Source organism: Oncorhynchus mykiss, chromosome 5 (assembly GCF_013265735.2).
Source record: "Oncorhynchus mykiss isolate Arlee chromosome 5, USDA_OmykA_1.1, whole genome shotgun sequence".
Taxonomy (NCBI): domain Eukaryota; kingdom Metazoa; phylum Chordata; class Actinopteri; order Salmoniformes; family Salmonidae; genus Oncorhynchus; species Oncorhynchus mykiss.
In genome coordinates, this window is record NC_048569.1 from 53,950,233 (window position 1) to 53,961,909 (window position 11,677).

General features: G+C 43.9%; 1 protein-coding gene across 1 annotated transcript; it reads left to right on the forward strand.

Moving 5' to 3' along the window:
* Nucleotides 1–597: 597 nt before the first annotated feature.
* On the forward strand, nt 598–11,591 carry LOC110524040 (transmembrane protein 47). The gene is made up of 3 exons (XM_021603337.2): nt 598–1,018; nt 7,941–8,081; nt 8,178–11,591. The coding sequence occupies exons 1-3, from the start codon at nt 793–795 to the stop codon at nt 8,354–8,356; spliced, it is 546 nt and encodes a 181-aa protein (XP_021459012.1). The 5' UTR covers nt 598–792; the 3' UTR covers nt 8,357–11,591.
* Nucleotides 11,592–11,677: the final 86 nt, after the last annotated feature.

The window sequence follows — 11,677 nt, forward strand, 5'->3', positions numbered from 1 at the left end:
TCAGCCTCAGTAGCATCTGCATTCACCAAATGTTGTGTGGGTATCCTTAGACTTTTTCTCCAGACTTATACATCGGGAATTGTTGATATGGCATACCATTTTTATACACTTTATTCATGTTTTTGTTGTTGCCCAAAATGGATTTTAGGTAGGCCTTTAGTATTTTACAGATATCGAAACATGAACGTGTATTTATCCACAATCTGCTATGTATAAATCTGGTCTTGGAGTGTTTTAACAAAATGGAACAAAATATTTAGGCTGAATTATCACCTAATTTGCGTATTTTAATACAATATTTCAGAAATATTGTAATACAAAAAAAGCTATATTTGTATCTACATTCAACTGGTAAAAGTTGATTGTGATAGAATTAGGCAAAGGAAAATGACCTTGTTAGGGTGTGGTGCCTGGCTACCTTGAAAAAATAAGAATCGGTTAGGTTCAATTATAAAAATAAGATGACATAGCCCCTGTTTCCTTCTGAGAGAAAGGGGGAGAGAGTTAGAGAAAGGGAGGGAGAAACAGCGAGAGAGAGAGAGAGAGAGAGAGAGAGAAAATGGGAGGGAGGGGGGGGGGTGACCCTGCAGGTGCCGCTCTGTGATATTTCAGCAATGTGCAGTGCAGTCACATCAGCAGTTGTGGTACGGCTGCAGCAGCGTCCCTGACGCGCAGAGGCTGCCTACTCTCCATACCGCGGGGGATAATCCCAAAATTCTTGGTTTGCGACCCAACCGCAAACCCACGATCCTCGGAGAAAGATACTTTTGTTTAGCACCCAATCCGCCATCCATGGCTTCATCCGGGAGTGGAATGGAGGAAGTGCGCGTATCGGCGTTGACGCCCCTGAAGTTGGTGGGCTTGGTGTGCGTCTTCCTCGCGCTCTGCCTGGATGTCGGAGCTGTGTTGAGCCCCGCGTGGGTAACGGCGGATAACCAGTACTACCTGTCTCTGTGGGAGTCCTGCTGGAAGCCCGTCACCTCGGACACATGGCAGTGCAACACCACACTCGAGACTGGTGAGAGAGACCTTCCTCATGCTTACTAAAGTCAACAGTTATGACTGTTGTAACTGTTCAAATTGCCCGTATGCATCTATATTGTGTTTGTGATTAGGTAACATGTGATAGGGTTCTATTTTGAGGGATTTGGGGATATTTTTGATACCCACAGTCATATTCAAAGCATCCATTGAGATGCATATTAATTCAGAAATGACAATGGATCCTCTGCTGCTGAGTCCACTGGTGCATCAGCACAAACATTGTTTTTCTCTCTGCTCAGTAACAATTTATGGGGTGGATGGGGCTAAAAGGAAATAGCAGGAGCATCATTTTTCCCCATTCCCCATTTAAGATGTGTGCACTCTAAAACAGCTGTCTTTTCTCAGTTAAAAATAGTTTATTTCAAAGTAATACTTATAATATAAGTACATGAGACTTTACAAAGATCCCAGTTACCCCCTTTTCTATTTGCCCAGCGTGCCGCTAAATGATGTGGGTAATATGCCTTGCGAGCGGTGGTGCAGCTGGGGTTTTATTGTGCTTTTGTTGCCGACAAAATCAGCCTTTGTTGGGGTTCCTCCGCCGGCCATGGAGCAAGGGAAACTTTGAGAACCGAACGTCCCAGAGATCCAAATATCCTGCCGGGAGATAAGTGTAACCAGGGCAACAAGTGCCGCATTCGAGAAATGCTGTGTTTCTCTCTGAAAAGGGGACTTATTTTTCAGCCAGCACAGAATCTTTTGTAGAAACAATCTGTATTTCGATTATTCCGCCACGTGTGTTTTAATGTGCCTTTTTAGCGAGTTATTTTTGGCCTGCTGATTGTTGTCCTGTGTGTTGTGCAGGCAGAAAGTATTTTTTTTTGTTGTTGTTTGTCTGACAACACTGTTTTGTTTCTGTGATGAGTAACTGAAGGTCATTTTGTCCCTGCTTCTTCCTACTGTCACTCTGACACAAAGTGCAGCTTGATTCCCTATAAAGACACGGAGTCTCCATGTCAGCAGCAGCCAGCAGGCCACATTAACTGCACACAGCAAACTGCTATTTTTTGTCAGGCTTGGCCTTGCACTAGGCTTACATATTGATTTGACTCACAGTAATCAGTCGGTTTCTTCTCCCAATATCCAGGTTTTCTCGGTGTCAAGCCCAGGACATTACACAAATGGTGTTAGTGTTGCAATTACCAGGTTGGCACCCTTAAATAATGAGCTCTGCAGGGTTGTTGTGCATAGATGTGCATGTTTGCTGATGTCCTATATGTCTGTGCCAAAGAGCATTCTGCTAACGCAGATGACAAATGGAGATGGGTGACGTTTGGATGTTACACTCAAGCACACACACGGTTTCTCTTTTTTTTGATGACCTCTCTATTATTATGCACACACACACACACACACACACACAGGGCAGAGGTCGGGTCAGATACAAAACATGCAGGGGTTGACACAGTCTCAGGAATATGGAGTGTCTCTGTGAGAACGTTTTGTGCTGATGCCAGTCCAGTGGGAGGGGCGCAACGAATGTGGAGCGAGTGTGTGAGCACTACGCAGGCAGCACTCACCATTATTAGCACTGATTCTAATTCAGTCAGAGGTGATGATGGGGGGAATATTAGACTCAGGCTGGCACCATATTATTCCTCACATACACTCTGAGAATTAAAGGTGCAATCTGGAACCTAAAAAGGTTCTTCGGCTGACCCCATAGGGGTTGTTTTTTACATTTTTCTTGAGCGGATGGTCAGGGGGCCGGAACACAATTACAAATAATTTGTAGACTGCAAATTGACTGCAAGAAGCCCAACCAGACATAAAATATAATCGTTTCAAACCTTGCTTACATTTGTATATGATCGCATACACTCCAGTTTAGTAGGTACACCCATCTAGTACCGGGTCGGACCCCCCTTTGCCTCCAGAATTATTTGCCTCCAGAATTATTTGGGCCAGGGATTCGACAAGGTGTCGGAAACGTTCCACAGGGATGTTGGTCCATGCTGACGTGATGGCATCCCGCAGTTGCTGCAGATTGGACTGCGTTACATTCATGCTGCGAACAGCCCGTTCCGTCTCACCGCAAATATACTCTATTGGGTTGAGGTCTGGGGACTGCACAGGCCACTCAAGTAAACTGAACACCCCATGGTCATGTTCCTGGAACCATTCTGAGACAATACATGCTTTGTGACATGGTGCATTATCCTGCTGGAAGTACCCATGTGACAAAGGGTAAATTGTAACCATTAAGGGATGCACCTGGTCAGCAACAATGTTCAGATATGCTGTGGCATTCAAACGTTGCTCAGTTGGTATCAAGGGACCTAACGTGTGCCAGGAAAACATTGTGTAAACACAATTACACCAACGCTCCCAGCCTGGGCCGTTGACACCAGGCAGGATTGGGCTTATGCCAAATTCAAATTTTGCCTTCCGAATGACGCAACAGGAACCGGGATTTGTCGGACCAGGCAATGTTTTTTCACTTCTCAATTGTCCAGTGTTGGTGATCGCGTGCCCACTGGAGCCGCTTCTTCTTGTTTTTAGCTGATAGGCGTGGAACCCGGTTCTGGTCGTCTGCTGCAATTGCCCATCCGTGACAAGGACCGACATGTTGTGTGTTCCGAGATGCCATTCTGCACACCACTGTTGTACTGCACTGTTATTTGCTTCCTTGTGGGCCGCCTGTTAGCTTGCACGATTCTTGCCGTTCTCCTTCGACCTCTCTCACCAGCAAGCTGTTTTTGGCCACAGGACTGCTCCCGACGGGATGTTTTTTGTTTCTCGCACAATTCTCAGTAAAACCTGCCTGCGAATTCCGCCAGTTGGGGTACCCTGCCACAGGAGAACCCTTTGAATAACTATTTTTGGTTCCAGGTAGAATCCTTTTTATTCCTTATCAGTTCCTTGTAGAACAACAAGTAATCTAACAAGTAATCTAACAATTCCCCAACAACTTCCTAATACACACAAATCTATAGTGGTGAATGAGAATATGTACATATAAATATATGGATGAGTCGGCCATAGGCAAGGTGCAATAGATGGTATAAAATACAGTAGATACATATGATATAAGTAATGTAATATACATTTTGAAACTGGCATTATTTAAAGTGGCATTGTTTAAAGTGACTAGTGATCCATTTATTAAAGTGGCCAGTGATTGGGTTTCAATGTAGGCAGCAGCCTCTCTGAGTTAGTGATCGCTGTTTAGCAGTCTGATGGCCTTGAGATAGAAGCTGTTTTTCAGTCTCTCGGTCCCAGCTTTGATGCACCTGTACTGATCTCGGCTTCTGGATGGTAGCGGTGTGACCAGGCAGTGGCTCAGGTGGTTGATGTCCTTGATGATCTTTTTGGCCTTCCTGTGACATCGGGTGCTGTAGGTTTCATGGAGGGCAGGTAGTTTGCCCCCGGTGATGCATTGTGCAGTCCCTCTGGAGAGCCTTGCGGTTGAGGGCGGGTGCAGTTGCCGTACCAGGCTGTGATACAGCCTGACAGGATGCTCTCGATTGTGCGTCTGTAAAAGTTTGTCAGGGTTTTGGGTGACAAACCAAATTTCTTCAGCCTCCTGAGGTTGAAGAGGCACTGTTGCGCCTTCTTCACCACGCTGTCTGTGTGGGGTGGACCATTTCAGTTCGTCCGTGATGTGTCCCCCGAGGAACTTAAAACTTTCCACCTCCGCCACTGCTGTCCCTTGGATGTGGATAGGGGGGTGCTCCCTCTGCTGTTTCCTGAAGTCTACGATCATCTTCTTTGTTTTGTTGATGGTGAGTGAGAGGGTGTTTATTATCTATGCATAGTCACTTTACCCCGACCTACATGTACATATTACCTTGACTAACCAGTACTCCTGCACATTGACTCGGTACCGGTACCCCCTGTATATAGCCTCGTTATTGTTATTTTATTGTTGCCCTATTATTTTTTGACTTATATATTTTCTGAACATTTCACGGCCCTACATATTTCAAAAGGGTTGGGAAGAGATTTTTGACGTATCAATTCCATGGTACAGGGTGTATGAGTTGCTATATAAAACAACGCAAGATTCAAGTCTTTTCAGTTGAAATTATTATATAGAATTCTTGCCACCAACAAAATGTTGAATATTTGGGGCATACAATCATCGAAGCTCTGCAGATGTTGTTGTGAGGATACAGAATCAATAGACCATTTGTTTTGGTATTGCTCTCAGGTAGCCTGTTTCTGGTCTCAGTTTCAGGTTGTTTTCTGCATTGTTTTATTCTGTTTTCCTTTGTCTTTTTTCTCTTTTGTTCATTTTCTTGGTTATTGTGGGGGTCTGTGGGGGGTCTCGGATGGTTGAGGGGCAGCTCTTGGGGAACTGGGGGGGGGGATCTTGGAGGCATGGCGGTTGGGAGCTTGGGCCGGTGGCTGATGGATCGCTGGTTCGGGTCCCCGGTTTTGACCTTGTGGGAGATCTGTCAATGTGACCTTGAGCAGGGCGTTGACCCTGGTTGCTTCTGTGGGTCTCTCTGGATGGGAGGCTGTTAGATGACTAATGTGATGTAGTTGTTGAGCGTCTTCACTTCAAGTATATTGTATGTTTTAAATATATATTTTTAAATAATACATTTTACGGTAAGGTCTATTGTATTTGGTGCATGTGACAAATAACATTTTATTTGATCTTCCAACAATGCAGAGTTAAAGATAAATATATATATATATATATATATATTTTAATAGAAATAGTGACACAATAAATATATACAGTGAATAACAAAAACGACTAAAATAACCCTTTCCACTGATTCAACTTCTCAAAGGCTTGACGATTAGTTGACAAGTAGAATCAGGTGTGCCTGTCCGGGACCACAACAAAAATGACACATTCCCTCTACTGTCTCAGGCCGAGAGGGGCCCTGAAGGCCAATACAGATTTTTCGATTAACAGGGATGGCTGCTCCTGAAATACACACAGGGAGATGTAATTACCGATCAGATTGGATCTTGCATATCATCATTTCCATCTGTCATCATTACAGTACCTAGGCTGCATCCTAAATGGGACCATATTCCCTATATAGTGCACTATTTTTGACCAGAGCTCAAAAAGTAGTGCATTACATAGGGAATAGGGTGCCATTTGTGACTCAACCCCAGATTAATAGTTAGCCCTTCCTGTCCTTCAAGCACTGAGACTTCTGGCTGTATTTCTCGCGCAGAACATGTGGGTCCGTTCCAAATCTCTGAGCTGCTGAGATGAGTTTCTGTATCCTGCTGTTACACAACTGATACAGACTGATAAGAACCGCAGTAGCTCTTCCAATTTCAGCTGTAGTCTGATAGGGGAAAAATGACCGAAATGACTATGAGATGACTAGAATGATTAGATACAGACGGACAGGAGTTAGTGTAGCTCCTGCGGTCTGAGAGGCAGCCAGTGAGGTGGCTGCAAATGAGAGGTCAAGGGTCGTTCCGAGTCAGTACCGCATGTTATGGAAGCACTGAGGCCGCAGGGAGCTCTGCGTTTTGTGGGTTCCCTCCAGCTTCCTGTGATGGATGACATGACCATTTTTAAACTCTACATTGTAGAAGCCATATTTGGTCAAAGAAGTGAATGTTTGTTTATGTTCGAGCAGCTCGGCCTATGGAATGAATCCCCCCCCCCCCCCGACAACGAGGACGGGGACTGTAGTTGAAGCGGCTTACACGCTGTCACATTCTCTCATTGTCGAATGGTTTGATGGTTCTCGTATTGCTATAGAGGGGTTAATAATTTGCCATGCATCATCCTGTTTAGCTGTGACTGTAATGAACATTGTGTGATTACATATTAGATCTGCTTTTTTCTTTGGGTCTTAACTATGAGTATATTTTATCATTAGAAACCAAACCCTTTCTGTGATGCTATTTACTTTGTTAACATATATTTCTTATAGGTAATCAACAACCCCATCATAACATCGCCTTGTTTGTTTACATATGCCATTTCCCCACCCAGAGTCCAGACTGTTACTCCCAACAATTATATAGTTATAGTTCACTCAGCAGTCCAGTCTTGATAGCCCACTCAGTCTACTAAGATTATGTGCCTAGAAGCCAGTTTACCCCCCACACAGTCTAGCCTGTTAGATAGGAGTGTCTAGCAGCTAGCTATGTGAGACTATGCTTGTTTAACATTCTATCGCAGGGTGAAGTTGGCCCAAGTAGACGCTGATCTTGGGTCATTTTGCATTTCCCCCACTTCTGGTCGATCTGATCCTAGATCTGCACAGAGGGGAAACTTCACCACGGAGCACATTGTATCCCATCTTTCTCCCCAAATACCGCCTATTAAATTCCAGAGCATTTCTATCCCTTACTTCTCAACCCACCAACATTTTTATTATACCAAGATTATTTTTCATTCCATACATGCAGAGAAGTGGATCAATATAGTAGACCTAGCTAGTAGCTCTCTCTCCCTGTCACCCCCCCCCCCCCCCCCCCCCCCCATCCCTGTTAGCATTCCAGCGAGTGCTATTTCTAGTCTCTACTTTAGTTGAATGTTTTGCAGTTCTTCTGAATGAAACGCTGAGACTGCTGCTGATTTTGCATCGGGCAGTCAGGATGGATACCTATTACTGGAGTCACCCAGATAATTGCTTTGTCTACTTCTGCTGCTGCACTGGTATTCATTAAGAAGCCTAGCAGCGAGAGTGTGTGAGAAAGAGATGGAGAAAGAGAGTTTGTGTGTGTGTGTGTGTGTGTGTGTGTGTGTGTGTGTGTGTGTGTGTGTGTGTGTGTGTGAGCGTGCATGCATTTGTTCGTTTTAGTCCATTCTTCTGTGTTGCGTAAAGATCTGATTTTAGTGCAGGGTTAACATTCTTGGACCATACGCCACACTGTAAACATGGATCACTAGGCTTATAACCCCCACGAAAACATTTTCTTACAACCCCCCCTCGCTCTCTCTCTCTCTCTCTTTTTCTCAGACTGGCAGATTGCCACGCTGGTTCTGTTGCTGGGTGGTGCAGCCCTCATCCTGTTCTCCTTCCTGGTGGCCCTGGTGTCAGTGTGGTTCGGCTCCAGGAGCCACTGCTACAGACCCATTGCTGTCATGCTGTTCGCTGCAGGTACGTTATTGAATCTGCCTTATTCTCTCCTTTTCTGTGTCAGTTCATGTGCTCCATTTCTCTCCTTTACGCCCATTCCTCCTCTCTCCCTAACAGTGGTGCTCCAGGTCTGCAGTTTGATCCTCTACCCTGTTAAGTTCATTGAGACGGTCAGCCTGAGGATATACCACGAGTTCAACTGGGGCTATGGCCTCGCCTGTGGGGCCACCATCTTCTCTTTTGGAGGGGCCATTCTCTACTGCCTCAACCCCAAGAACTATGACGACTACTACTAAACCCTGCAAGATTAGAGAGGAGGAGAGGCCTCTACACAACTTCATTTCCCCCCACACTCGCTGTGAAAGCAGCTGAAACACTGAACCTTATCGAACTGGTAGAGAAAACACATGTTCACACACATCAATTGGAGAATCAACAACAGTAGTGTCTATCTATACATTCAAACCTTTACAATACTGTACTATACCAGACTTAAAGGGACACGCTTTAGCACAGTATGAGCTTGTGGCCTCCACAGGCATCTCCGCCTGTGTTGTGACCAACATCTGCCATAGGCTAAGTGGTGAGGCTAAAGAGCCAATCAGACAGTTCAATGGAATACTACTTACCAATCAGATTCACCAGTGAAATCATGTCCACATTCTGAGCCAACAGTAGGTCCCCTTTAATGCAGGAACTCCAGTAGGAATTGGCAGCACAATGCTTTGTCATGAATAAACCACAGAGAAGGGACAGCTGAGAGTGACGGACACACAGACCAATCGGAGAGCAGAGGGATGGGCCAGGTGGACAGATTGATCTTGAGGAAAGGAAGGTGACTCACCTAAGAAAAGGAATCAAGGATGCATGACATCACCCCCACTCATATAAGTGATTACCTTTGCTTGTGCCTTTATTTAATCTGTGCCAATCTAAAAGAAGATTGGATGGGTTAAGGCAGGCAGCATAGAGTCATTTGCTTTTACTTATACTGCAAAATGTGTAGAATTGCAGAGAATTAGTTGTAAAACTCTTGAGTCTCTCCACCCTTGGCAACATGTGTAGAATTGCAACAAACTTGCTTTTAAAACTGCAACATTTTCTCTACGCCCCATGGAAGAATTTGTAGAATTGCAGGAAATTGAAACTCTAAAACTCTTTTTTTCCTCTCCGCTGTCAAGAGGGGACGCTAAAATGCTCGCAGGGTGCCTGTATGGGTATGGATGTGGGTACGCAGACCTGCGATCCACTGCTGCCCCTCGTGATGAGTTCAGATTTTTAATGGCCCCCAACTCTAATCTAAAACCAACTGTACCCTGCGGCCTAACCCCATCTGTGCCTGCTTCGAATAGCAGCAGTTGTATGATATGTAAATAGAGTAGTTAGAGGTGCTTTTGTGTGGTAAATGCATTTCTAATACAGTAAATTAGAGAAGTAGTAGTAGTTTATTTAAAGGGACAATGTGCAAATAAAAACACGTTTCAGACAGTGAAATATGATGCTTGCACCAGAATACGCTCAACACAGCTAATTTTAATCCACAGTCCCTAACTAAGCAATACGAAATACATAAACATACCTAAATCCACACACATCACTCATACAGTAGTATAGTACAATATAACACAGGGGTGTCAAACTCATTCCACGGAGGACCAAGTGTCTGGGTTTTTTTTTTTTCCATTTAATTAAGACCTAGACAACCAGGTGAGGGGAGTTCCTTACTGATTAGTGACCTTAATCCATCAATCAAGTACACTCGGCCCTCTGTGGAATGAGTTTGACATATGTGATATAACAGATGAAAGCAAACACAGGAAACATTAAATACAACTAATAGAATAAAACACATTGAGACTTTTGTGCATTAAGAATTAGTCAATGTGTGCAGGATTGATGCACCTTGATCCAAGCTTTGATTTAACCTTCATGGAGAAGGATTTAAAGTCGCTAGTGCTTCTGAAGGTAGACGGGCGGGAATTCCATTTTCTGATGACTGAGGTGGAGAATGCTGACTTTCCATTCCTTTTAGGAATGACACAGTCTCCTCTTGTTGAGGTTGAGGTCGCTGCTGTTTTGTTCCGCAACCTGGTCTCAAAGCATTTTGCTTTATTCTGTATGCAAATCCATGACACTCCATTTAGTATCATATAAGATTTGACATGTTTGATATGTTGGGTTTTGTGTGGTATGTATTAATTTGTGGATGTCCATCACCCATTTCGTACAATATGTTACGAATTCTAGCTAGGTGGCTAACGTTAGCCAGGCTAGGGGTTTGGGTTAAGTTTCGGAGTTAGGTTAAAGGTTAGGGGAAGAGTTAGCTAAAAGGGTTGAGGTTAGGGTTGAGGGAAGGGTTAGCTAACATGCTAAGTAGTTGAAAACTAACAAAAAAAGTTGTAAGTAATTGAAAAGTTGCTAATTAGCCAAAATGGTCCGTGATGAAATTCTAACACACAACCTTTGGGTTGCTAGATCGCATAGTTCGCATTAAACACCCACCCAACTTTCATATTTACCATAAGTAACCATCTGTCTTATGTAACCATACCAAACGTAACATATTCATTTCAGTGTCCCGGATTTACATGTACTATGTTACGCTTAGTCGGAGACCAGGCTGTGTTCAGAGCTTAAAATGACAAAATCTTTCAGAGGTGGGGGTGCAACGTAGTTGATAATCTTATAAACTAGACAGACAACTGAGAAAACAAAGTTTTGTATTTGGGGAGATTACTATGGTGATGGTAATGTGATTTCCCGTCAAGGATATTCAGTGCTTGTTTACATAGAGATCGAAGGGGCTTAATTTATGTTTCATTGGCTTGAGGCCAGCTGGTTATACAATAGGTGAGAGAAGATCATTGCATGTAAATTCATCTTGATGTATCGGAAATTTGAAAGACATATCCGATTTTGCTGGACATCTTAATGTTCTGTTGTTGTTCAAAGTAGGGTCTAGGTCAATGCCCAAATATTTAAACTCTGGATGAGTATGTCTGGGTAAGCATGTTTAGTTTTGTGGAGAATTACATCACTGCCGTTGTTCCCACATTGACGTTGAGCCATTTAGCCACTTTCTCCAATGATGTGTGTGAAGAAGGCAAACGACCATTGTGTGTGTGTGTGAGAGAGGCCTGGAGCCATATGACCAGTCACTCCCACACTCCCCATTCGATGCCTCTTATTGGTTGAAACTGTTGGGGTCTGCATCCCAAACTGCACCCTATTCCCAATAACGCTCGTCTTGAATACTCTGTATTCAAGACAAGAGTATATTTGTCTAGAATATACTACAGTTCCTGATCCATAACATCTTAAAATGAAAGTTAGTTGGCCTTTATATTAAAAACAATACAAGTAAATGGAGTGTGTAGGAATGCATGTGTGCTTGGAGGTAGACAGTGTGTGCGTAGGAGCAGCGAGGCGTGTGTGTGTGTGCCGAGAGTGGATGAGTATGGATTGCTGCTGCCGTGTGGCTGACGCCTATTAGTTTGTTCACTACCACAATAAAACAGGTAATGGAAAAAGTGTGTGTGTGTGCGCTTTTCATTTGCAAAAGGGGGGCAACCACATCAGAGCAAGCAGTAGTGCATTAAATGAAATGCCACTAAACT

Excerpts from the sequence above, each read along its gene's own strand:
- LOC110524040 (XM_021603337.2), top strand. The coding sequence starts at position 793 with ATGGCTTCATCCGGGAGTGGAATGGAGGAAGTGCGCGTATCGGCGTTG. Across the intron at positions 1,019-7,940 it reads CAACACCACACTCGAGACTG|ACTGGCAGATTGCCACGCTG; the intron begins GTGAGAGAGACC and ends TCTTTTTCTCAG. Across the intron at positions 8,082-8,177 it reads TGTCATGCTGTTCGCTGCAG|TGGTGCTCCAGGTCTGCAGT; the intron begins GTACGTTATTGA and ends TCTCCCTAACAG.